At 46.4% G+C, this 27,256-nt stretch overlaps 1 protein-coding gene across 5 annotated transcripts; it reads left to right on the forward strand.

The window, feature by feature from the left end:
* Positions 1-1,739: 1,739 nt before the first annotated feature.
* LOC121460212 (zinc finger protein 2-like) lies at positions 1,740-27,256 on the forward strand. Of its 5 annotated transcripts, none has more exons than XM_041670458.1 (5): positions 1,740-1,826; positions 3,352-3,422; positions 3,812-3,938; positions 6,839-6,961; positions 7,462-9,695. In XM_041670458.1, exons 2-5 carry the CDS (start codon positions 3,390-3,392, stop codon positions 8,622-8,624), a joined length of 1,446 nt encoding a protein of 481 aa, XP_041526392.1. In that variant the 5' UTR covers positions 1,740-1,826; positions 3,352-3,389; the 3' UTR covers positions 8,625-9,695. The 5 variants fall into 5 exon arrangements, with proteins under 5 accessions (XP_041526392.1, XP_041526397.1, XP_041526393.1 ...); XM_041670459.1 differs by lacking the exon at positions 1,740-1,826 and adding an exon at positions 2,782-2,829; XM_041670460.1 differs by lacking the exons at positions 1,740-1,826; positions 3,352-3,422; positions 3,812-3,938; positions 6,839-6,961; positions 7,462-9,695 and adding exons at positions 14,879-14,915; positions 20,557-20,605; positions 20,991-21,117; positions 23,984-24,106; positions 24,605-27,256.

The following is a 27,256-nucleotide window of genomic DNA, read 5'->3' on the forward strand; positions in this document are numbered from 1 at the left end:
AAGTTTCTGCTTGCACAGAGAACACTAGGTGTGCTGACTGGTGACCTTTGCTACCCAGGCAAAGTTCCTTCTTACCCCTACCCCCCACCCCAAGCCAAATTCCTTATTCAAGGGCTATATAAGCCACAACTATTACCCTAATAAAGGAGATCTTGACAAGTGAATTTTGCTTGGTCTTCTTTTCTCACCCCCATGATTCATACAGGTAAAACCTCTTCAGACCCTGAATAACTGGACCTGCTGGACGGGTCATTTCTGTGTGCGGCCATCCTTCGGAATGACAGAGAAATCCTTTCTCCACTGCCTTAGGGATAGACCGACGCTTACAGGGTATCCATCAGGCTGACAGAGGCGAAAGGAGTCAACAAAAATTAGGCAGCAGGGCTGTAAGCTTGGCAGTCTAGTGACCAATTTATTCCCTCCTTTGACAAATGATTCATCCCTTTGGTGTCCCCTGTAGCAGATATGGAAACACTGGAGAGGTTTCGAGTGTGGGGCATGACAGACAAAATCTGCAGTCAATAGTGGATGGAACTTCTCTTGGAGTCCAGTAAATCTCTTTCCTTCCAGAGAGCAGAATGAACATGTAACACCAGGAAGGTACGTATTTGCTCAGGAGAAGAAGTTACTTCTTTGACAATTCTATGTTCTACTTAAGAAATACTTCTATACTATTGACTTGATAGCTAAAGAGATCAAATTTTTAGGAAGGAGTGTCCATGGTGGTGTGAGATCAAGGAGTCACTGTCAGTCCCTGCAGAGACTGGGGTCGTCTTGCGCTTCAGAGTGCGGTCATTTGGATAGGTATGATATGGACCATTTGTCACCATCCAATGGTCAAATGAGGACTGTTATTGATCCTGCTTTTCGACCATGTAATTGAAGGAGCCTGTCTGTCGTGGGAAGCCCCAGTGCTGGGGCTTTCTTAAGGCTGTCATACGATGGTTTCTTGGTCCCTTGATTACAAGGGGTATGGATTTGGGACTCATTTCGCTTCTCAGAGATTTGACCTGGCTATTTTATTCAGTGCTGCAGATCATATTCTGCAGTACCCTGTTAGCTCCAGAAAAGCCCTAACATGTCTCTTATTTCAGAGAGGAGGTAAATCCAAATATCCTGGGGCCAAATGAAGATCCAGTAATTGACTTATGCGTCTCAAAGGTTGAGTCTTTCCCTAGAATCTTTGCATCCTTTTTGAGCTACAAAGTTTAAAGTGTTTACAGCCTGTTGTTTGCCTGGTGTCCTCTGAAGCAGTAGAAAAGAGGAGGTCATCCTCATACAGCATTATGGTTACAGGACTGAGTGGAATGCCCCAAGGTGCCACCCAAATCCAGAGTCTGACCAAAAGAGTGAGAACTAAGAATTCTCGAATAAAAACAGCAACAGGTATGTCGCTGAGCTCATGCATCGATCTGGGATAGTCCACTGAAAGGTGACCAAGAACTGGGAACCCTGACTTTCAGAAAAGACGGGCATACTGGCAAACCAGACACCGGATTTATGCTGTCTTAGGGCCCTCCTCCCAGCTGCACTGCTGAAGTCCGCCTTAGAGGGACAGCTGGTCTCCAGGTTTAGGGGCACACGCACAGGCAGCCAGGTCCCATAGCTTCAGCACCACGGATCTGGAGTGCAAGCTTGGGTAGTTTCGTTTTGTTTCCAACGCGTCATCTTGAGGGCGCCGGCTGTCGAGACTTCTGGGAAATGGAGTCCCTGCGAAGGTGGCGCATAGATTCGGGGCCCACAGGCAGAAGATCATCACGCAGGCGCACTGCCTTCCCGATCCCAGGCGGTGTGGACTTACCCGGTACCCAGCCTGCTTGCTGAAGGTGAGGATGTGGGTCTAGGGTTTTCAGATGCCTAGCGGACGCAGCTGCGGAGAAAATGGAACCCTAGGGACTCGGGGAAGGATTCGTGGGCGTGACATGATGTGGCTAGCTTGCTCGTGATTCGTCCCGCCCAGTGTGCTTAGGTTCCTTAGGGCACAAATGCCGCTCCAGGTGTCCTTGTGGGTATGTCCACTGTGTGTCAGAGTCCTGTACTTTCAAGTTGGAGGTCCCTGTCTGCGCCCTGTCTTCCTCCAGTTCCTTCTTTCCGTAATGGGTGCTTCAGTCGTAGGTGGTACCGACCCTGAATCTAGGGGTGTCCAATCCACTCTCACCAGCAGCAGTCCTACCTAGGCTTCTTGAGTGCTGAGATTGCAATGAGTACTAGATACAAACTTAGACTCTGCATTGTGAGAAGGTGAGATGGATTTAGCTAACTTATGCAGAGGAAGTTAGAAGACACAGTAAGTCTCCTGGAAACTCAAGGATTTTAAGTAAAGCTGCAGTGTGTGGGAACTGGAACTCACTTCATCTAGAAACACTGTGAGCACCAGTGTTTCACCACTAAAGTGAGCTATATACATTGTTCCGTCTCCTGGTACCTCTGTTTCCTGGTCCCGGAGGCTACCTCAGTATCTCCTGATATCTTCTTGACTCATCACTTGTATGTTGTCCTGACACTTTAAAATTCTTGTTTACTAAGAAGAATGTCGTCTTTTCATACAAGATCATTTCTGCCAAAGTTTTCTCAACTGGATACTAACTTAGACATACTTGGGGAAAGAGAATCTCAATTGAATTCCCACCATCAGACCGGTCTGTGAGCATGTGTGTGTGAGTGTATTCTTTCTCTCTGTCTCTGTCTCTCCTCTCTCTCTCTTCAAGACAGGGTTTCCTCTCTGTAGCCTTGGCTGTCCTGGAACTCACTATGTAACCCAGAGTGGCCTCGAACTCTGCAAACTCAAGAGATCTGCTTGCCGCCGACTCCCAAGTGATGGGATTAAAGGTGTGTGCCACCATCCCCCAGAGTATGGGGCATTTTCTTCATTATCCATTAGTACTGAAGGACCTAGCCCACTGTGGATGTTGTCATCCCTCGGAAAGTAGATCTGGGCTGTATAAGAAAGTAGCTGGACAAGCCAGTAAGCAGTGTTCTTCTGCGGTCTCTGATTTGGTTTCTGCCTCCTGGTTCCTGCCTAGGTTTCCCTTGGTCATTTGTAAAGTTGTTTATGCTCTAATGTCATTAATCTTGCTGTGTTTTGACTCCTGGGAACAGAGCTCTGCCCTGAAGATAAGGTTACAGCAGACACTGCTGTGCTTTCGATACTCATGGCTTTTGCTCTAAAACTGGAAGGAGTACAGAGTGCTCTTGTACTTCCTCTTTTTTTTTTTTTCTCTTTTGGTGGTGTTGGGAATGAAGGTGACTACATCTCTCACTGATACATGGAGAGGCCTTGCCACGTGGGTCAGAAGACCACAGGACTGGTCTTTCTCATACCTCTCTCCTTCCACACCTTTTCCTCACTAGAATCCTGTTCTTCTCTCCCCGGACAACCATAGGAGGGAATGGCTGCAGTGTCTCCACCTACTAGATGCCAGGTGAGGTGGACATTTCTATTTCTGAAATACTGTTATTAGTTTCCAAAATGTAGGCACTTCTTTCTTTATTGTGAGTGTCTTCCTTTAAGACCTTCCACCCCTAGGCTAATGAAAAGCTCCAAGGTAAGATGACCTTTAGCACTTTGAGCCCACGAGCTTCCCAAAAGCTGACAGAGCAGGGCTGCCTAGAGGAGTCTAGCATCAGTGGTTCCATCCTAACTGTGCCTCTGGCAGCCAGTTGTGGGCTGAGAGTCAGTCCCTGTACGCCAAGGAGTGTTGGGTTAGGCTGGAGTCCAATGGTGTGCTATAAAACACCCAGAGCCTGCCCTGGGGGAGGCGAAACAGACCAGGAAGGCAAGGCTTGTAAGGGAGTGTGGTTGTGTTTGCAGCCTTTTGTGACATTTGAAGATGTGGCCGTGACTTTCACGGATGAAGAGTGGAGGCATCTGCTTCCTGTGCAGAGGGCGCTCTACAAGACTGTGATGCTGGAAAACTATGAGAACATCATCTCACTGGGTAAGGAGTCAGAACTTGTCCCAAAACGTGTGGGTCACAAGGGCAGGGGATGGCCACCTCTTTGACCCCCACCTGAGTTCAGAACCACGTGACAGACGAAAGGGCCAAAGGAGGTGGCTTTAGGTGCTTAGCTGGTGACCCCAGCCCTGGACAGCTGGACTGCCCTGATGTTAACGGCACTGGGAAACCACAGGTCTCCTTGTTCAGCAGCTTGCTTCCACCTGACAAGGCAGTCTGCAGGACAGGGCAGAGCACGTGTGTTGTGGGTAGGGATCTGGCTCCCCAGAGGCAGCCAGCAGAAGAGGTAATGTGTCAGGGTCTCTTGGCACACCAACTGGTGATGACTCAGTTCCATCAGGTAGACAGGAGCCATCTTGGTGAGAGGAGATATCAGTCACTTCATGGAAGACAGAGGAGGACAAAGAAGTGCCCCTGTGGAAAGGAAAAGGTCATCAGAGATGTGCTTGATTTTGAATGTTTGTCTTTTTGTTTTAAATATTTATTTATTTATTATGTATACAGTATTCTGCCTGCAGGCCAGAAGAGGGCACCAGACATCATTACAGATGGTTGTGACCCACCATGTGGTTACTGGGAATTGAACTCAGGACCTTTGGAAGAGCAGGCAATGCTCTTAACCACTGAGCCATCTCTCCAGCCCCCTTGAATGTTTGTCTTAATGACAACCTTAGATACCTATAAAAGGCATTTTGTAATCAGACTTATTTGACAGGTGTGATGTGCGAATTGCACTCCTGGATTTTTGCGGGACCCACCACCAAGCTCCCAAATAAATCACACACAGAGGCTTATTCTTAGTTATGAATGCCCGGCCTTAGCTTGTTTCTTGCCAGATTTCCTTAACTTAAATTATCCCAACTACTTTCTGCCTCTGGGATTTTATCTTTTCCTTACTTCTGTGCATCTTACTTTCCGTCTTACTCCATGACTGCCTGGGTGGCTAGCTCCTGATGTCCTCCTCTCCTTGTTCTCTTCTCCATTTCCTCATTTCTCCTTCTATTTATACACTCTGTCTGCCAGCCCCTTGCCTTGCTATTGACTGTTCAGCTCTTTATTAAGCCATCAGGTGTTTTAGACACACAGCTTCACAGAGTTAAACAAAAGTCACACACCTGAAAATAATCTTCCCCAACAGGGAAAGTAAGAGCTTTTGTTCATGTCAGCTCTTAATGAAGTAAAGCAAAGTCCTTACAGGTAATAAGGAACTCCCAAAAGCTTCCAGAATAAGAGGCTGAGGCCAAGCACAGTGGTTTGTACTTGTAGTCTTGGCCACTCTAGAAGCAGGAGCACACAGATGCAAAATCCAGTAACAGTCACATTCATGTTGCAGGTTTGTATTGAAAAGCCAACATTGGGCTGAGGATGTAGCTAAGTGGTAGAGTATTTTCTAGCATCTGTAAGATCTTTAGTTTAATACATGGACACACACGCACACATCAGCACCTTCTGGATTAGCTTAATCAGGGATATTAATTAGTTAATATCCAAACTGAAAAGATTGTTCAGTTGGTATCAAGGAAGATCCCGAGATTTTGTCAGAGGCTTTGGAGGAGAATAACCCACAGGAAGGGATAGGTGTGGTCACCTGCCAAAAGAGAACCAGCACACACCAGACTGATGTTTCTCAGGCCCAGGAAGAACAAAGATCCCTACCTCCCCTATCTCCCAAGGCAGAACCTTGTCCACAGGGATGTTAAAGCTCAGGTGTTTCCAAGAGTGGGATCTAATTTTGTTCATTTGCCTATAGATATGAGTGGCTCTAGATCCAAAGAATGCAATAGGATTGCCAGTTTATACAACATACCAGGAGATAGTTCCCATAGTATTGTGTGTTAATAGAAAACATTAAAAATAGTAAAATGTGCTGGATGGTGGTGGTACATGCCTTTAATCCCAGTACTCAAGAGGTAGAGGCAGGCCAATCCCTGTAAATTCCTGGCTAGCCTGGACTACAGAGAGTGTTCCAGGACAGGCTCCAAAGCTACAAAGAAACCCTGTCTTAAAAAATGAAAAACAACAACAAGAAAAAGGAAAATTTCTGTAGCTAGGATTTACTATATTATTTATTCATATAATGTGCTATCATATAGCCATTAAACCATTGTAGAAAATCTGTGCTAAATAAAATTAATGTTTTATATTTACTGCATGAAATGAACTTCAGAAAAAAAAAAAACTTCAGTTTATAACTCAGTCGTGTTTCATTATCCAGCTTAGTCCTTATAACATTGCATTCTGTTTCCTGTATTTACCTGGGGGAGATGCATGTGCAATAGCATGCACGAGAAGGGCGGGGACAACTTGAGAGAGCTGGCTCTCTCCTTTAACATGTCAGTTCTAGGGTGTGAACCCAGCTTGGAGGCTTGATTCACCCAATAAGACATCTCCCCAGCCCCCATTATCCAGTCTCTGACAGAATCACATATAAGGTCCTCCCAGTATCAACATTAATGAAAGGCAGGAAATACTAGCAGGAGGCGTGAAAGGTGACTCGTTTTCCTACAGTGAGCACAACCGACTTGTTTCCATGGACACATACTAAGGATGATCAGAAAAATGACAGTGAGTTCCTTCCTTATGCTCTTTCAGTCAGGACGCTCCTTTTTCCTTCTTATCTCCTGTGCCAAAGGCCTCTACCTGCCATTTGTCCGGGATGGAAAGCTTCCCTATGCTGCCTACGAATTGAGGTGGCTTTTGTGGGCTGCTCTGGTGCCTGGTGTTTGCCCTTTCAAGAGCCCCAGTGCTGACCTTCCCCAGAGGTGTCTTTGGTCTGTATTCTGTGTTTCTGAGAGTCTACACTTAGAGGCCAGGATTGAGTTTGGAGTGGTTCAGCATTGTCATCTCAGCAGCCTCCTGCCTTATGCTTTCTCCCTGAGCAGGGCTTCCTGTTCCTCGACCTGACGTGATTCTTCCATTTCTTCAGTTGAAGAGCAGGGCTGAGCCATGGACACAGGGGCTTCATGGATGTGAGGAGAAAGAATGGCCAGACAGTGTCTCTCTAGGTAACCAAGTCTGAACAGAATGGGCAGAGTTTTGTTTGTTTCTGTTCTTGGGTGGACGAATGTTAGGGATCATCTTGTCTCAAAGTCAAGTTGTGCGCCTGCATGTCTGTTTCCTATTGCACATCCGTTCTCTGGTTCCCCCTTCTCCACATTAAAGTAGGACTTACCTGCATTCACCAGCTTGTTTCTCAGGATTGTCACCTAGCCTGTGTACACCACCGCTAATATTTTTATTGGTCTCCCAGGTCTCTGCTCAGCCTACCCTATTGAAGCTATTGGCCAAACTCCCAGAGCCATTCTCCTGTTCTCTAAGAAGTCTGTTTCCACATTCCTTCCCTGCATCCTCCTTTACTCCCCAGCCGTAGGCTCTCCCAGAGTGTAAGCTCTCCGGGAAGTGATGCCCTGTGACCAAGTGTTCCATCTGTCATAGTGCCCCTCTCTTCTGTCATTGTCTCCCAGTCCAGAGAAGAAACTGCATCTGAGTTTTCTCTTTGTTGCAGACTGGGAGCCTAAGCCTAAGATCCTAGATGCTTCAGCAGGAACCCCGAGAGAGAGCCGTAGAAGACAAAGTCCTCTGTGCACTAAACTGGAAGTTCAGACACTAGCAGGTGGGTTGGAACCAGCAAAGGGAAGTCCTGCAGCAGAGACTTGCAGGAAACGTCTTTCCTTGAACAGAAGCTTGCAGCGAAGGCCAGCCCCATCCAGGAAAGCCCTCGCTAAACACCAAGACCAGGAATGTAGTGACTGCGGGAAGACCTTCTTTGACCATTCGTCACTCCTCCGTCACCAGAGGACTCACACTGGAGAGAAGCCCTATGGCTGTCCTGAGTGTGGGAAGGCCTTCAGTCACAGGAGCAGTCTCAGCAGACATCTGATGTTGCACACAGGGGAGAGCCCCTATGAGTGCAGTGCCTGCGGCAAAGCCTTCTTTGACAGGTCATCCCTCACTGTGCATCAGCGGGTGCACACAGGAGAGAGACCTTTCAAATGCAGCGAGTGTGGCAAAGCCTTCTTTGACAGGTCGTACCTTACTCGCCACCAGAGAATCCATACCGGGGAGAGTCCCTATGAATGTCAGCAGTGTGGTAAAGCCTTTAGCCAGAAGAGCATTCTCACTCGGCACCAGCTGATCCACACTGGCAGGAAACCATATAAATGCAGTGAGTGTGGCAAAGCCTTCTTTGACAAATCATCCCTTACTCGCCACCAGAGAATCCATGCCAGGGAGAGTCCCTACGAATGTCAGCAGTGTGGCAAAGCCTTTAGCCAGAAGAGCATTCTCACTCGGCACCAGCTGATCCACACTGGCAGGAAACCATATAAATGCAGTGAGTGCGGAAAAGCGTTCTATGTGGTTTCCTCCCTTAACAGACACCAGAAGGTGCATGCTGGGGAGCCACACCATCAGTGCGACCAGTGTGGCAAAGCTTTCTTCGAACGTTCTTCTCTCACAAAGCACCAGAGGACACACACTAGAGAGAAGCCATATGAGTGCAGCGAGTGTGGGAAGGCCTTCGGCCAGAAGTGCCGGCTCACACTACATCAGAGAGTTCACACAGGGGAGAAGAAACCCTTTGAGTGTAGTGTGTGTGGAAAACAGTTCAGCTTCAAGTCTTCTGTTATTCAGCATCAGAGGCGTTATGCCAAACAAGGGACAGACTGACCAAAGGAGAAGCATTAGCTACACAAAGGGCCTTCCATAAGCGTGCTAGGTCTCCATGTCCTCTACAAACCCAGCATTTGCTCCTCCTGTCTACTGTGGCTGCTGTCCTGTCCACCTCTGCTCCACAGGGTCTGAGCAATCAACATACCTAGTGTGGAGTGCAGAAGCTAAAACCCGAATCCAGATTCAAAATCGTGGGCAGAGCTGGCTGTTGCTCCTGCTCCTTGACCCCAGCACTGTAGAAGGTTGCTGGAGAGAGTGTCAGCAACAGGGTATGGCTTAGGAGGGGAGTCCAAAGACATAACTCTTTGAGAACATAGGCCTGTTGTCTCTGCACTGAACTAGATGCAGGCTATTACAGGAGGGGAATGTCACAATTATGGGAAAACACCATTTTCTCCAGAAGTTTCTATAGTTTTAGTCCCTGTGAAGCCTTTTGGCATACAGACACAGTTGTCTTGTGCCCTAGCATTTAGCCCTCCTGGTAGTAGTAGTAGTGCTAACACTTATTAAGAGCTTATCCTGGGGCAAATACTCAGCAGAGAATTGTAGCAGGGCGAGATTGACTGATCCTCTAACTAGTCCTTTTGTCTCTCACAGATGAGCACCATGAGGTTTGTTCAAGAGATTAAGGAATATATTCTAGGTGACACAAGGTGAAGCCAGGTGTCTTAGTTACTGTTCTTTTACTGTGTGGAGTCATGCTGACCAGAGCAACCTATAAAAGAATTAATTAATTAGTTAGTTAGGGGCTTGCTTCCATTTCCAGTCAGTCTGTGGCAGGGAGCATGACAACAGATAGGTAAGCATGGAGCTGGAGCAGTAGCTGAGAGCTTACACCTGATCCACAGGTAGTTGGCCTAGAGATGGGGAGACACACTGGTCTTGGCATGGGCTTTGGAAAATTCAAAGCCCATCCTCAGTAACACACCTCCTCGAACAAAGCCACACTCGGGCTGCAGAGATGGCCTAGTGGTTAAGAGCATTGGCTGTTCTTCCAGAGGTCATGAGTTTGATTCCTAGCAACCACATGGTGGCTCACAGCCTAATGAGATCTGGTGCCCTCTTCTGATGTGCAGGCATACATGTAGGCAGAACACATTATACATAGTAAACAAATAAAACTTTAAAAAAAAAGATTTATGGGCTGGAGAGATGGCTCAATGGTTAAGAGCATTGCCTGCTCTTCCAAAGGTCCTGAGTTCAATTCCCAGCAACCACATGGTGGCTCACAACCATCTGTAATGGGGTCTGGTGCCCTCTTCTGGCGCAGTCATACACACAGACAGAATATTGTATACATAATGAATAAATAAATATTTAAAAATAAATAAATAAATAAATAAAAGATTTATAAAAACAAAGCCACACTCCTTAATCCTTTCTTAACACTCCACCAAGGGGAAACCAAACATTCAAATACATCTATGAGCTTTGGGCACGATTCATATTCAAATCACCACATTCCAGGCAAGGACATGATCAGCTGGCCCTCATGCTGAGAAACAGGTCCTTTTCCTTTCTGAATTTCACAGCTGAGCACACTGAAGTTCAGACAGATTAGTAACACCGTAGACGGCACAAAGTGAAACCAGGTCTTTAGTACAGGTCTTCCTCCACTGTTTTTATTACAGTGTGTTCTTAAGTTTTGTCTTATAATTTATATACCTGAATTATCTTCTCAGCTGGATTGTAAGCACTTGGAGGTGTGATTTCAAAGGTCTCTGAATCTTTTTTTTTTTTTTTTTTTTTTGGTTTTTCGAGACAGTGTTTCTCTGTGGCTTTGGAGCCTGTCCTGGAACTAACTCTGTAGACCAGGCTGGTCTCGAACTCACAGAGATCCGCCTGCCTCTGCCTCCCGAGTGCTGGGATTAAAGGCGTGCGCCACCACCGCCCGGCTAGGTCTCTGAATCTTACTCAGTGCCTTGCAAACACAGATGCTCAATAAATGTTTATCTAAATGAATACCAAGGTCTCTGTTTTCAAACCTGCTTTCTTATGAGTTTCACAGTCCCACTTGTAGCATTCCTGTGCTTTCCAGTCCCAGCTCTTCCTTCTCCATTGCTCAAGAGACGCCACAAGCTGTGGTACAGTAACAAAGAGGCCTCCAGACAAAGGCCTGTGTCTCCTCTGAAGTGTAGCAATATGTCCATTCAGCCTGTACCACTTGGGACCCACACATCACCATGAAAGAGGAAAAAGCTGAAAGATATTTCTTTCGTCTAGGTGCCATTCTGACCACTTCTAGAGTCAGAATCCACCCCTGAAGGCTAGGAATACAAGCAGGCACCTTGGTATTTGCATAACACTAGAAGCCATGTTTTGCACATCACTTAGCTTGGTCTTTTCACATGGCCCCTTTCAGCCCATTATTTTAGATGTAAAATAGCTCTCTATTGAATAAAATATCTCTAGATATCTAAAATCTTCCTTAATACACTCCCTCATCACCAAACTTAAGGTCCTGCTTGTTTCAGGGTATTTGATCACACTGTGAAGCTCCAAGACTGTGTTAATAAAATTAACCACACACGACTATGAAGGGCTGGAGAAAAACAGTAACAGCCAAAGTACATTCTAGCGAACGGATCGGCCCAGATGCTACACTGACAGCTAACCTAATGTTCTCACAAGAGACGATCCTTGAGTTTGAGCTCCGCGTGTGGCACTCGGCCTCAAAGCCAGAATTGACATCACCCCCTGTACCATAGGTGATGCTTGCTACTTCTGTTCCTCCTCACCTAGTGGGCCAGAGCGGTTTTCCTGGTTGAAAGCAAACTGCAGGTTGCTTCCTATAACTGAAAGACCCTCAGAGTGGTCCTTCCCTCAGGAGGAGACCCCTAACACAGGGAACAGTCGAGACCACTGGCTGTAATTAGCAAGAGGTTTATTGGGTGGGCACAGGTACCTGTGGGTGGCAAAGTCTTTCGGAGGACTTGCGTGCCTGCAGGCTGGGAGAAGGTCTTTTTATAGGAAAAGGGTAGCAAAAGCAGGCATACAGAAGCAAAGCATGGTTACAGGGATCTCATTGGTCAGTTCGAATGAGGCGATGGGTTCATTTAGGGGACAAGTTCCCCGGAGACATGAAGGTCTGATAATAATAACAGACTTGGCCCTATCTAGGGTACATGTAGTTTTTCCCAGAACTGTTCGTTCCCCTCCTAGGCCTGGTATCTGACCACAGATATCCCATTTGACCACCTAGGAGTACTGACTTTACCTTGAACTTATATTTATTTGTGTGAAGGCTTTGCAAAATGGCATTACAGCAGCTAAGCTGGGGTCTTTCATAACCTCAAGCCCTGCGACCCAGAGAGCGCAAGGACAAGCATCCTGTCCGACCCAAATGGGAGACTAGGATCGGGGGCCCAGCGACTTCTCGCCTTCCTTGACCAGGAACTTCGCACACCAGAGAGAAAGCACCCTGCTTGCACGCGCTTACAGTCTGGGTTCCAGCGCTCACTTGCCAATATGCAACACAGTGCTGGGAAACAGCCAGCAATTCGTACAGCCGCCGCCATGCTGGAACAGGAGCAACGACGCTGCCTGAGTCTGGGCCCGCCTTCCCCACTGCCTGCCGCAACAGGCTGTGACCGCGCCTCGTCAGACATTCGTTCTAGGCACAAAGAGAGGTGTTGAGACTCGAGGATCATCGTTCAGCGCACAAGGGGGCCGAGAAATTGTCCACACGGAACAAGAGGGAAATTAAGTCAGGTTCAGCAACGGACAGCTTCTCAGGGGTCCTCGCGCTAGGACCCAAGGCAGGAGCATGGAGAGGGCGTGGCTAACTCTATATCTTATATTACTAAGTAATGGCCAAATCTTTCAGGTCCAATCCAGGATTGGAGAGTCTTTGGAAAGCCCATTCTGCTGATCCAGGAAAAAGTCTGGGAACGAATTCAGGGAGTGAAGGAAAGAAAGTTTAGGAAGTTCATACATCATTCCAGGAAAGACCTAAAGTTTATTAAACTTTACGTTGCCTTTGATTTCAGACTCATTTTGTATTCGTGGTAGAGGTTGTATAAACACAGGGCCAGCCCTAGGCCATGGTTTTTATCTCTCCTGGTCATGGCTTTACACTATCCCTGCTTGCCCAAATGAACCACATATGATGGTCCTGGACTCTTCCTCTGAAAGGTGAGCCTCTGGCAAACTGTTTCTAGCCTGCCCTGGGTACAGTATTTTGCCAAGGCAATAGAGTAATGCAGGCTTTCGACATTAACGTCTTCAGTTATCCTCCAAGGCTTCTGCCTTTCCTGAGGGGAATGGCTGTCACGCACGTATTGGCCACCTAATATCTTGGTGATGATTTGAAACACCCAGAGATCCTGGGAGAGTCCAAATGGCGGCTGATTGCTTGTGAGAGTGCCTTGGCTGCTTCTCAGGCATTTTCGGCATGGACTGGGAAAAGGCTTCAGTTCGTTCAGTGACGGTATCCATGAAGACCAAGAGGCATTTGAAGATTTGACAGGTGGGGAGCTCAAGGAACTACACCTTCCAAATCTGTCTTAGTGAAGAGGCCATGCCTGTGGGTGGTTACAAAAAGAGATCTTTCTGAAGCACATGGAGCCCCTGGGAACTCAGGAAAAGACTGACAGAGCCCCTTTCCTGAGAATAGGTGATTGTGTGTTTCTCCTAACCTTGTCTGACCGGCGAATCACGGAGCTACTTTACAAGCTTCTATTAAGTACTTGGAGAATATAGTTGATCTGTGTGCGGCCATCCTTCAGGATGACAGAGGAATCCTTTCACACTTGCCTTCTCCACTGCCTTAGGGACAGACTGACGCTTACAGAGTATCCATCAGGTTGATAGAGGCAAAAGGAGTCAACAAAAATTAGGCAGCAGGGCTTTAAGCTTGGCAGTCTAGTGACCAATTTATTCCCTCCTTTGACAAATGATTCATCCCTTTGGTGTCCCCTGTAGCAGATATGGAAACACTGGAGAGGTTTCGAGTGTGGGGCATGACAGACAAAATCTGCAGTCAATAGTGGATGGAACTTCTCTTGGAGTCCAGTAAATCTCTTTCCTTCCAGAGAGCAGAATGAACATGTAACACCAGGAAGGTACGTATTTGCTCAGGAGAAGAAGTTACTTCTTTGACAATTCTATGTTCTACTTAAGAAATACTTCTATACTATTGACTTGATAGCTAAAGAGATCAAATTTTTAGGAAGGAGTGTCCATGGTGGTGTGAGATCAAGGAGTCACTGTCAGTCCCTGCAGAGACTGGGGTCGTCTTGCGCTTCAGAGTGCGGTCATTTGGATAGGTATGATATGGACCATTTGTCACCATCCAATGGTCAAATGAGGACTGTTATTGATCCTGCTTTTCGACCATGTAATTGAAGGAGCCTGTCTGTCGTGGGAAGCCCCAGTGCTGGGGCTATCTTAAGGCTATCATAAGATGGTTTCTTGGTCCCTTGATTACAAGGGGTACGGATTTGGGACTCATTTCGCTTCTCAGAGATTTGACCTGGCTATTTTATTCAGTGCTGCAGATCATATTCTGCAGTACCCTGTTAGCTCCAGAAAAGCCCTAACATGTCTCTTATTTCAGAGAGGAGGTAAATCCAAATATCCTGGGGCCAAATGAAGATCCAGTAATTGACTTACGCGTCTCAAAGGTTGAGTCTTTCCCTAGAATCTTTGCATCCTTTTTGAGCTACAAAGTTTAAAGTGTTTACAGCCTGTTGTTTGCCTGGTGTCCTCTGAAGCAGTAGAAAGGAGGAGGTCATCCTCATACAGCATTATGGTTACAGAACTGAGGGGAATGCCCCAAGGTGCCACCCAAATCCAGAGTCTGACCAAAAGAGTGAGAACTAAGAATTCTCGAATAAAAACAGCAACAGGTATGTCGCTGAGCTCATGCATCGATCTGGGATAGTCCACTGAAAGGTGACCAAGAACTGGGAACCCTGACTTTCAGAAAAGACGGGCATGCTGGCAAACCAGCACCGGATTTATGCTGTCTTAGGGCCCTCCTCCCAGCTGCACTGCTGAAGTCCGCCTTAGAGGGACAGCTGGTCTCCAGGTTTAGGAGCACACACACAGGCAGCCAGGTCCCACAGCTTCAGTACCTCGGATCTGGAGTGCAAGCTTGGGTAGTTTCGTTTTGTTTCCAACGCGTCATCTTGAGGGCGCCGGCTGTCGAGACTTCTGGGAAATGGAGTCCCTGCGAAGGTGGCGCATTGATTCGGGGCCCATAGGCGGAAGACCGTCACGCAGGCGCACTGCCTTCCCGATCCCAGTCAGTGTGGCCTTACCCGGTACCCAGCGCGCTTACGGAAGGTGAGGACTGTGGGTCTAGGTCATCGAGACGACGAATGGACGCAGCTGCGGAGAGAAGGGAACCCTAGGGACTTGGGGGAGGATTCGTGGGCGTGACCTGGTGTGGCTAGCTTGCTCGTGATTCGTCCCGCCCAGTGTGCTTAGGTTCCTTAGGGCACAGACGCAGCTCCAGGTGTCCTTGTGGGTATGACCACTGTGTGTCAGAGTCCTGTACTTTGGAGGTCCCTGTCTGCGCCCTGTCTTCCTCCAGTTTCTTCTTTCCGTAATGGGTGCTTCATGAATGTAGGTGGTTACCGACCCTGAATCTAGGGGTGTCCACTCCACTCTCACAGTCCCCCAGATAACGTCTCATGTTGCATCTTTCGTTCCCTATCCTCATCCTGCGCAGGAATGTCCTGGTGCGAGAGTGTTCGTGGAGGAAGTCGGATTTGAGGTGAATTAAACCCCAAGGGAAATGCCAGATGGCTTTAGGCAGATTTGAGATGATTTTAATGAGAGTGCTCTGTCAAGGAGTAGTGGGAAATAAGGGTAAAGGAACTATGCGGACGCCAGACAAGCACCCCACCAAGCAGGGTATTGTGCGTTCTTAAATTAGATCAACATGAATGAAAATTTGGGGGAACAATTCTTGAGGTAACATTCGGACCATCACAAAGTCGTACTTCCCACCTTAAGACCCATCACCGACAGCCAGCATCTGTCTAGACGCCTGTGTTGAGCAGCTGTCTGTTACACGGCTGAAGCTGCTTGCAGTTTACCAGTGATCTTTCCCCTGGGTTTTTCTGTTGTTGTTGTGGTGTCAAGGCCACCCTCGACCCTCAAGGATGACGCGACCACCAGAGCTCTTCTCACTGCAGTTTATTCCAGGACTTTATTCACTTTCTCTCTTCCTTCCTCTCTCTCTTTTTCCTCTCTCCCTCTCTCCCCCCTCCCTTTCTTCTCTCTCCTCCCTCTCTCTCCTTCTTCTCCTCCCTCTCTTTTTTCTCTCTCCTCTTTCTTTTTCTCTCCTCTCTCTTTGACCTCTCTCCTTCCTTCCTTTCTCTCTCCTCCGGGCAAACCTCTCTCTTTCCCTTAAGTAGGCATGGGCTGCCAACCCTGAACTGCCAGGTGGGCACTGCCCATAGGTTCACGCATATGCAGGCAGCTGATAATCATTGCGTGATCATAGCATAGGTCAGGCCTTAGCCATCTCAGGAGTTGATTATACATCTCCATCAGGTGTGACACCACGCAGCTCGCTACATTGTTGTTGTTTGATTGATTGATTGTTTACCTTTGTTGCATTTAAGATGTGGTCTTGTTTTGTAGCTTACCCTAGTGATAAGCCTGTAGTCCTCCTGCCTCAGCCCGCCAAGTGCTGGCATTACAGGTGTATGTCGCCATACCTATGTTTTCCGTGAAACTTCAGTCATGCATATCAAGCTTCCCAAAATATTGGGATGTGTTACAGGATTTTCTATTTTATTCTAAAGATCTGCTTAACTTTGTGGCTAACTTCCAATGAAAGTAAATTATAATGTAGAATTTAAACCTTCCAGGCAGACATTTTCAAATTCTACCTCAGCCTTTTACAAAGCCTGGATGTCCTACTGTACCTCTCTTCTTGATGTGGAATTAAATTATCTCTATATGAGGGAAGAAGTAAATTATCCTGATTAAAAGCACCTAGTAAGAGTCTCATGAAAGCAAGGGCTCAGCAATACAAGTTAGGGTGATGTTAATGGTGCTCCATTGTGTGTCTAGCCTCTAGGCAATAAATTATTTAACTAAGTGTCCTGCTGTAAATGCTTAATAGAGTTCAAATTTTAGTTCCATTTTTTAAAGATTAAATAGGATCATTTGTGTACCGCTTAAGTTGGGAGAGTGATAACCTTGAATAAAGATGATGTTTTGGTGATGATGGTTAATTAAAAGCTTTGTAAGTCTTCTCTCATATTTCTAGAATAAATTCCTAGAGGATACTGGCCAGTCTGAGAGTGTCTGTGTTTGAAAGTCCTTGGGTCACAATGATCTTTCTAATGTGCATATCCAATGAGGACACAACTATGCTTAACACCCCCCCCACACACACACACACACAGCTCCTTTTGATGTAGTTTGACCTCTACTGGTTTCTCCAGGCTGATCTTTTCTCCAGCGTTGCTCATGTTCTTATCTAATATCTGTAGTAATCCTTTATGTGATAGGATCTGCCTATTATTTCTACTCAGGCTTTCCCATGTTTATAATGTTGCTCATCCTTCACATCACAACTCAGATCCCAGTTGTGCCAAGAGCACTGCAGCCTTTCCCCCTCCGTCCTTCCCTGGGCGAGGGGAGCCTCCTCAAAGCCCTGCCAGCCTGCCCTGTATCTCTCTTTTAGGCACTATCCTGTAGTAAATGTTACTTTGTTTATTTATTCTGTGTATAAAGCTGTTGCCCCTGGAGGTCAGGGAAAGGGTCTTGCAGGGTTTGTGCTTGATGTGGTTGGTACTAAATCAGTGCTGATAAGGTAAATGCTTGAGTCACAAGGAGCAGTGACATAGTGACTGCAATAATGTGCTCAGTGAGCCACAGATGCACATTTTCTCCTCCTTCCCTGAAGCACACGTACTGTCTCTCCACCCACCAGGAGTTCCTTAATTGCTTGCTTTCGCTGTTATTGTTAAACTTTTTTTAGGGGAAACAATTGAGGTGGTGTTTCCTGTGTAGCTTGGCCCAGCCTTGAAGTCAGTAGTAGTCTTGACTGACCCCGAACTTGCAGCAGTCCACCTTAAGTGCGGATCCGTACCAGATACAAATTTAGACTCTGCATTGTGAGAAGGTGAGATGCATTTAGCTAACTTATGCAAAGGGAGTTAGAAGACAATGAGTCTCCTGGAAACTCAAGGATAAGTAAAGCTGCAGTGTGTGGGAACTGGAACTCACTTCATCTAGAAACACTGTGAGCACCAGTGTTTCACCACTAAAGTGAGCTACATCCATTGGTTCTGTCTCCTGGTACCTCTGCTCCCTGGTCCCGGAGGCTACTTCAGTATCTCCTGATATCTTCTTTTTTTTTTTAAATATTTATTTATTTATTATGTATACAATATTCTGTCTGCGTGTATTCCTATAGGCCAGAAGAGGGCGCCAGACCTCTTTACAGATGGTTGTGAGCCACCATATGGTTGCTGGGAATTGAACTCAGGACCTTTGGAAGAGCAGGCAATGCTCTTAACCGCTGAGCCATCTCTCCAGCCCCTCCTGATATCTTCTTGACTCATCACTTGTATGTTGTCCTGACGCTTTAAATTCACGTTCACTAAGAAGGATGTCGTCTTTTCATACAAGACCATTTCTGCCAAAGTTTTCTCAACTGGATACAAACTTAGACATGCTTGGGAAAAGAGAATATCAATTGAATTCCCACCATCAGCCTGTGAGCATGAGCATGTTTATGTGGGGCTGTATTCTATTCTCTCTCTCTCTCTCTCTCTCTCTCTGTTTCTCTCTTTCTCTGTCTCTCTTCGAAACAGGGTTTCCTCTCTGTTGCCATTGCTGTCCTGGAACTCACTATGTAGCCCAGGCTGGCCTTGAACTCTGCAAACTCATAGAGATCTGCTTGCCCCAGACTCTCAAGTGATGGGATTAAAGGCATGTGCCATCGCCCAGAGTAAGGGGCATTTTCTTAATTGCCCATTCATACAGGAGGGTCTAGCCCACTGTGGATATTGCCATCCCTGTATATCTGGGCTGTATAAGAAAGTAGTCGAGGAAAAGCAAAACCCAGGATAGCCAAAACAATCCTGTACAATAAAAGAACTTCTGGAGGCATCACAATCCCTGATTTCAAACTCTACTACAGAGCTACAGTACTGAAAACATCCTGGTATTGGCAGAAGAACAGACAGGAGGACCAATGGAATTGAATAGAGGACTCGGATATTAATCCACACTTCTTCGAACACCTGATTTTTGATAAAGAAGCAAAAAATATCAAATGAAAAAAAGAAAGCATATTTAACAAGTGGTGCTGACATAACTGGATATCAACATGTACAAGAATGAAAATAGACCCACATCTATCACCATGCACAAAACTCAAGTCCAAATGGATCAAAGATCTCAACATAAAGCCAGCCACATTGAACCTTATAAAAGAAGACGTGAGAAGTACACTTGAACGCATTGGCACAGGAGACCACTTCCTAAATAGAACCCCAGCAGCACAGACACAGAGAAACAATTAATAAATGGGACCTCCTGAAACTGAAAAGCTTCTGTAAATTAAAGGATACGGTCAACAAGACAAAACAGCAGCCTAGAGAATGGGTAAAGATCTTCACCAACCCCACATCAGACAGAGGTCTGATCTCCAAAATACACAAAGAATTCAAATTGGACACCAAAAGAACACATAATCCAATAAAAAAAAATGGGATACAGACCTAAAGAGAGAACCCTCAACAGAGGAATCTAAAATGGCTGAAAGACACTTAAGGAAATTCTCAACTTCCTTAGTCATCAGAGAAATGCAAATCAAAACAACTCTGAGATTCCATCTTACACTTGTAAGAATGGCCAAGATCAAAAACACTGATGACAACTTATGCTGGAGAGGTTGTGGGGAAAAGGGAACACTTCTGCATTGCTGGTGGGAATGCAAGCTGGTACAACCCCTTTGGATGTCAGTGTGGTGATTTCTCAGAAAATTAGGAAACAACCTTCCTCAAGACCCAGCTATACCACTTTTGGGTATATATCCAAAGGATGCTCAATCGTGCCACAAGGACATGTGCTCAACTAAGTTCATAGCAGCTTTGTTTGTCATTGCCAGAACCTGGAAACAACCTAAATGTCCCTCGACTGAAGAATGGATAAGGAAAGTGTGGTACATTTACACAATGGAATACTACACAGCAGAAAAAAATAATGACACCTTGAATTTTGCAGAAAAATGGATGGAGAGAGAAAAGTAACCCAGACACAGAAAGACAGTTATCACATGTACTCACTCATAGGTGGTTTTTAAACATAAAGCAGAGAAAATCATCCTACAAACCAAAATCCCAAGAATTTAGACAACAATGAGGACACTAAGAGAGACTTACATAGATCTAATCTACATGGGAGGTAGAAAGTAGAAAAAGACAAGATCTCCTGAGTAAATTGGGAGCATGGGGACCTTGAGGAAGGGTTGTAGGGGAGAGGGGAGGAGCAGGGAGGGGAGCAAAGAAAAATGTAGAGCTCAATAAATATCAATAATAAAAAAAAGAAAGTAGCTGAGCAAGCCAGTGATGAGTTATCTTCTACAGTCTCTGATTTGGTGTCTGCCTCCTGGCTCCTGCCTAGGTTTCCCTTGGTCATTTGTAAAGTTGTTTATGGTTTAAGTTCATTAACTCTTACTGTGCTCTGACTCCTGGGAACAGAGCTCTGCCCTGAAGATAACAGCACAACAGACACTGCTGTGCTTTTGATATTCATGGCATGGCTTTTTGCTCTAACTCTGAAAGGAACATGGAGTGTTCTTATGATGGTGTTGGGAATGAAGGTAGCTACGTCTCTCACTGATACATAGAGAGGCCTTGCCACGTGGGTCAGAAGACCACAGGACTGGTCTTTCTCATACCTCTCTCCTTCCACACTATTTCCTCACTAGAATCCTGTTCTTCCCTCGCAGGACACCATAGGAGGGAATGGCTGCAGTGTCTCCACCTACTAGATGCCAGGTGAGGTGGACATTTCTATTTCTGAAATACTGTTATTAGTTTCCAAAATGTAGGCACTTCTTTCTTCATCCTGAGTGTCTTCCTTTAAGACCTTCCACCCCTAGGCTAATGAAGGGCTCCAAGGTAAGATGACCTTTAGCACTTTGAGCCCATGAGCTTACAAAAGCTGACAGAGCAGGGCTGCCTGGAGGAATCTAGCATCAGTGGTTCCGTCCTAACTGTGCCTCTGGCAGCCAGTTGTGGGCTGAGAGTCAGTCCCTGTACGCCAAGGAGTGTTGGGTTAGGCTGGAGTCCATGGTGTGCTATAAAACACCCAGAGCCTGCCCCGGAAGAGACGAAACAGACCAGGAAGGCAAGGCTTGTAAGGGTGTGGTTGTGTTTGCAGCCTTCTGTGACATTTGAGGATGTGGCCGTGACTTTCACGGATGAAGAGTGGAGGCATCTGCTTCCTGTGCAGAGGGCGCTCTACAAGACTGTGATGCTGGAAAACTATGAGAACATCATCTCACTGGGTAAGGAGTCAGAACTTGTCCCAAAACGTGTGGGTCACAAGGGCAGGGGATGGCCACCTCTTTGACCCCCACCTGAGTTCAGAACCACGTGACAGACGAAAGGGCCAAAGGAGGTGGCTTTAGGTGCTTAGCTGGTGACCCCAGCCCTGGACAGCTGGACTGCCCTGATGTTAACGGCACTGGGAAACCACAGGTCTCCTTGCTCAGCAGCTTGCTTCCACCTGACAAGGCAGTCTGCAGGACAGGGCAGAGCACGTGTGTTGTGGGTAGGGATCTGGCTCCCCAGAGGCAGCCAGCAGAAGAGGTAATGTGTCAGGGTCTCTTGGCACACCAACTGGTGATGACTCAGTTCCATCAGGTAGACAGGAGCCATCTTGGTGAGAGGAGATATCGATCACTTCATGGAAGACGGATGAGGACAAAGAAGTGCCCCTGTGGAAAGGAAAAGGTCATCAGAGATGTGCTTGATTTTGAATGTTTGTCTTTTTGTTTTAAATATTTATTTATTTATTATGTATACAGTATTCTGCCTGCAGGCCAGAAGAGGGCACCAGACATCATTACAGATGGTTGTGACCCACCATGTGGTTACTGGGAATTGAACTCAGGACCTTTGGAAGAGCAGGCAATGCTCTTAACCACTGAGCCATCTCTCCAGCCCCCTTGAATGTTTGTCTTAATGACAACCTTAGATACCTATAAAAGGCATTTTGTAATCAGACTTATTTGACAGGTGTGATGTGCGAATTGCACTCCTGGATTTTTGCGGGACCCACCACCAAGCTCCCAAATAAATCACACACAGAGGCTTATTCTTAGTTATGAATGCCCGGCCTTAGCTTGTTTCTTGCCAGATTTCCTTAACTTAAATTATCCCAACTACTTTCTGCCTCTGGGATTTTATCTTTTCCTTACTTCTGTGCATCTTACTTTCCGTCTTACTCCATGACTGCCTGGGTGGCTAGCTCCTGATGTCCTCCTCTCCTTGTTCTCTTCTCCATTTCCTCATTTCTCCTTCTATTTATACACTCTGTCTGCCAGCCCCTTGCCTTGCTATTGACTGTTCAGCTCTTTATTAAGCCATCAGGTGTTTTAGACACACAGCTTCACAGAGTTAAACAAAAGTCACACACCTGAAAATAATCTTCCCCAACAGGGAAAGTAAGAGCTTTTGTTCATGTCAGCTCTTAATGAAGTAAAGCAAAGTCCTTACAGGTAATAAGGAACACCCAAAAGCTTCCAGAATAAGAGGCTGAGGCCAAGCACAGTGGTTTGTACTTGTAGTCTTGGCCACTCTAGAAGCAGGGGCACACAGATGCAAAAGCCAGTAACAGTCACATTCATGTTGCAGGTTTGTATTGAAAAGCCAACATTGGACTGAGGATGTAGCTAAGTGGTAGAGTATTTTCTAGCATCTGTAAGATCTTTAGTTTAATACATGGACACACACGCACACATCAGCACCTTCTGGATTAGCTTAATCAGGGATGTTAATTAGTTAATATCCAAACTGAAAAGATTGTTCAGTTGGCATCAAGGAAGATCCTGAGACTTTTTCGGGCTTTGGAAGAGAAGAAGCCACAGGAAAGGATGGGCGTGGTCACCTGCCAAAAGAGAACCAGCAAACACTGGACTGATGTTTCTCAGGCCCAGGAAGAACAAAGATCCTTACCTCCCCTATCTCCCAAGGCAGAACCTTGTCCACGGGGATGTTAGATAGAGCTCCGTGTTTCCAAGAGTGTGATATAATTTTGTTCATTTGGCTATAGATATGAGTGGCTCTAGAAATTGATCCAAAGAATGTAATAAGGATTGCCGGTTCATATAGCATACCAGGAGATAGTTCCCATAGTATTGTGTGTTAATAGCAAAACATTAAAAATAGTAAAATGTGCTGGATGGTGGTGCCACATACCTTTAATCCCAGCACTGGAACAGAGGAGACGGGTGGAGTTCTGTGAGTTCTAGGCCAGCCTGGACTACAGAGAGAGTTCCAGGGCAGGCTCTAAAGCTACAAAGAAACCCTGTCTTTAAATAAAATAAATAAAGGACAGTCTGTCGGTAGGAATTTACTAAGTCATTTGTCCATATAATGTGCTAGACTATAGCTATTAAAACATTGTAGAAAATCTGTGCTAAATAAAATTAATGGTCTAAATTTACTGCATGAAATGAACTTCAGTTTGCAACTCAGTAGTGTTTCATTATCCAGCTTGGTTCTTATAACATTTCATTCCATTTTTTCTGTATTTACCTGGGGGAGATGCATGTGCAATAGCATGCATGTGGGGGGGGGACAACTTGAGGGAGCTGGCTCTCTCCTTTAACACGTGGGTTTTAGGGCGTGAACCCAGCTTAGCAGGCTTGATTCACCCAGTCCCTCCCCCCCCATTATCCAGTCTCTTACAGAATCAAATGTAAGGTCCTCCCAGCATCAAAATTAAGTACACACAAGAAATACTAGCAGTAGGCATGAAAGATTTCCTCCAGTGAGCACAACCGACTTGTTCCCACGAAAGCATTCTACTGAGGATGAGCAGACAGATGACAGTGAGTTCCCTCCTTATGCTCTTTCAGGCAGGACGCTCCTTTTTCCTTCTCATTTCGTGAGCCAAAGGCCTCCATCCTGCCAGTGTCCAGACGGAAAGCTTCCCTATGCTGCCTATGAATTGATGTGGCTTTTGTGGGCTGCTCTGGTGCCTGGTGTTTGCCCTTTCAAGAGCCCCAGTGCTGACCTTCCCCAGAGGTGTCTTTGGTCTGTATTCTGTGTTTCTGAGAGTCTATACTTAGAGGCCAGGATTGAGTTTGGAGTGGTTCAGCATTGTCATCTCAGCAGCCTCCTGCCTTATGCTTTCTCCCTGAGCAGGGCTTCCTGTTCCTCGACCTGACGTGATTCTTCCATTTCTTCAGTTGAAGAGCAGGGCCGAGCCATGGACACAGGGGCTTCATGGATGTGAGGAGAAAGAATGGCCAGACAGTGTCTCTCTAGGTAACCAAATCTGAACAGAATGGGCAGAGTTTTGTTTGTTTCTGTTCTTGGGTGGACGAATGTTAGGGATCATCCTTGTCTCAAAGTCAAGTTGTGCGCCTGCATGTCTGTTTCCTATTGCACATCCGTTCTCTGGTTCCCCCTTCTCCACATTAAAGTAGGACTTACCTGCATTCACCAGCTTGTTTCTCAGGATTGTCACCTAGCCTGTGTACACCGCTAATATTTTTATTGGTCTCCCAGGTCTCTGCTCAGCCTACCCTATTGAAGCTATTGGCCCCACTCCCAGAGCCATTCTCCTGTTCTCTAAGAAGTCTGTTTCCACATTCCTTCCCTGCATCCTCCTTTACTCCCCAGCCGTAGGCTCTCCCAGAGTGTAAGCTCTCCGGGAAGTGATGCCCTGTGACCAAGTGTTCCATCTGTCATAGTGCCCCTCTCTTCTGTCATTGTCTCCCAGTCCAGAGAAGAAACTGCATCTGAGTTTTCTCTTTGTTGCAGACTGGGAGCCTAAGCCTGAGATCCTAAATGCTTCAGCAGGAACCCCGAGAGAGAGCCGTAGAAGACAAAGTCCTCTGTGCACTAAACTGGAAGTTCAGACACTAGCAGGTGGGTTGGAACCAGCAAAGGGAAGTCCTGCAGCAGAGACTTGCAAGAAACGTCTTTCCTTGAACAGAAGCTTGCAGCGAAGGCCAGCCCTATCCAGGAAAGCCCTCGCTAAACACCAAGACCAGGAATGTAGTGACTGCGGGAAGACCTTCTTTGACCATTCGTCACTCCTCCGTCACCAGAGGACTCACACTGGAGAGAAGCCCTATGGCTGTCCTGAGTGTGGGAAGGCCTTCAGTCACAGGACCAGTCTCAGCAGACATCTGATGTCACACACAGGGGAGAGCCCCTATGAGTGCAGCGCCTGCGGCAAAGCCTTCTTTGACAGGTCATCCCTCACTGTGCATCAGCGGGTGCACACGGGAGAGAAACCTTTCAAATGCAGCGAGTGTGGCAAAGCCTTCTTTGACAGGTCATCCCTTACTCGCCACCAGAGAATCCATACCGGGGAGAGTCCCTATGAATGTCAGCAGTGTGGCAAAGCCTTTAGCCAGAAGAGCATTCTCACTCGGCACCAGCTGATCCACACTGGCAGGAAACCATATAAATGCAGTGAGTGCGGAAGAGCGTTCTACGGGGTTTCCTCCCTTAACAGACACCAGAAGGCGCATGCTGGGGAGCCACACCATCAGTGCGACCAGTGTGGCAAAGCTTTCTTCGAACGTTCTTCTCTCACAAAGCACCAAAGGATACACACTGGAGAGAAGCCATATGAGTGCAGCGAGTGTGGGAAGGCCTTTAGCCAGAAGTGCCGGCTCACACTACATCAGAGAGTTCACACAGGGGAGAAACCCTTTGAGTGTAGTGTGTGTGGAAAAGAGTTCAGCTTCAAGTCTTCAGTTATTCAGCATCAGAGACGTTATGCCAAACAAGGGACAGACTGACCAAAGGAGAAGCATTAGCTACACAAAGGGCCTTCCATAAGTGTGCTAGGTCTCCATGTCCTCTACAAACCCTGCATTTGCTCCTTCTGTCTACTGTGGCTGCTGTCCTGTCCACCTCTGCTCCACAGGGTCTGAGTAGTCAACATACCTGCTGTGCTACAGAAAGAACTAGTGTGGCGTGCAGAAGCTAAAACCCGAATCTAGATTCAAAATCGTGGGCAGAACTTGCTGTAGCTCAGTGCTAGAATAGCGCCTAGTATACACGAGGCCCTGCTCCTCGACCCCAGCATGGCAGAATGTAGTTGGAGAGACTGTCAGCCACAGGATAAATGTTAGGAGGGGAACCCCAAGACATAACTCTATGAGAACATAGGCCCGTTGTCACTGCACTGAACTAGATGCAGGCTATTACAGGAGGGGAATATCACAATTATAGGAAAACACCATTTTCTCTAGAAGTTTCTATAGTTTTAGTCTTTGTGAAGCTTTTTGGCCTGCATACCTAGTTGTCTTTTGCCCTAGCATTTAGCCCTCCTGGTAGTAGTAGTAGTGCTAACACTTATTAAGAGCTTATCCTGGGGCAAATACTCAGCAGAGAATTGTAGCAAGGCAAGATTGACTGATCCTCTAACTAGTCCTTTTGTCTCTCACAGATGAGCACCATGAGGTTTGTTCAAGAGATTAAGGAATATATTCTAGGTGACACAAGGTGAAGCCAGGTGTCTTAGTTACTGTCCTATTACTGTGTAGAGTCATACTGACCAGAGCAACCTATAAAATTATTAATTAATTAATTAATTAATTATGGGCTTGCTTCCATTTCCAGAGAGTGAGTCTGTGGCAGGGAGCATGACAACAGATAGGAGAGCATGGAGCTGGAGCAGTAGCTGAGAGCTTACATCTGATCCACAGGTAGTTGGCCTAGAGATGGGGAGACACAGACAGACACACTGGTCTTGGCATGGGCTTTGGAAAATTCAAAGCTCATCTCCAGTAACACACCTCCTCGAACAAAGCCACACCCAGGCTACAGAGATGGCCTAGTGGTTAAGAGCATTGGCTGTTCTTCCAGAGGTCATTGGGAGTTTCATTCCTAGCAACCACATGGTGGCTCACAGCCTTCTGTAATGAGATCTGGTGCCCTCTTCTGGTGTGCAGGCATACATGCAGGCAGAACACATTATACATAGTAAATAAATGAATCTTTAAAAGAAAGATTTATAAACACAAAGCCACATCCTTTCTAAATGTCCCTAAATTTCTAATCCCTAATCTTTTCTAAACACTCCACCAAGTGGAAACCAAACATTCAAATACACCTATGAGCTTTGGGCACGATTCTCATTCAAATCACCACATTCCAGGCAAGGACATGATCAGCTGGCCCTCATGCTGAGAAACAGGTTTTTTTCCTTTCTGAATTTTACAGCTGAGCACACTGAAGTTCAGACAGATTAGTAACACCGTAGACGGCACAAGGTGAAACAGGGCTTTAGTACGGGTCTCCCTTCAATGTGTCTACTACAATGTGTTCTTAAATTTTGTCTCATAATTTATATACCTGAATTATCTTCTCAGCTGGATTGTAAGCACTTAGAAGTGTGATTTCAAAGGTCTCTGAATCTTACTCAGTGCCTTGCAAACACAGATGCTCAATAAA

Source organism: Microtus oregoni, unplaced genomic scaffold (genome assembly GCF_018167655.1).
Source record: "Microtus oregoni isolate MIOR12 unplaced genomic scaffold, Mior012 000020F_ref0000438, whole genome shotgun sequence".
NCBI lineage: Eukaryota > Metazoa > Chordata > Mammalia > Rodentia > Cricetidae > Microtus > Microtus oregoni.

Coding starts and splice junctions, on each gene's coding strand:
- LOC121460212 (XM_041670458.1), top strand. CDS start 3,390: ATGGCTGCAGTGTCTCCACCTACTAGATGCCAG. Junction 3,423..3,811: donor CTCCACCTACTAGATGCCAG/GTGAGGTGGACA, acceptor TTGTGTTTGCAG/CCTTTTGTGACATTTGAAGA. Junction 6,962..7,461: donor GCCAGACAGTGTCTCTCTAG/GTAACCAAGTCT, acceptor TCTTTGTTGCAG/ACTGGGAGCCTAAGCCTAAG.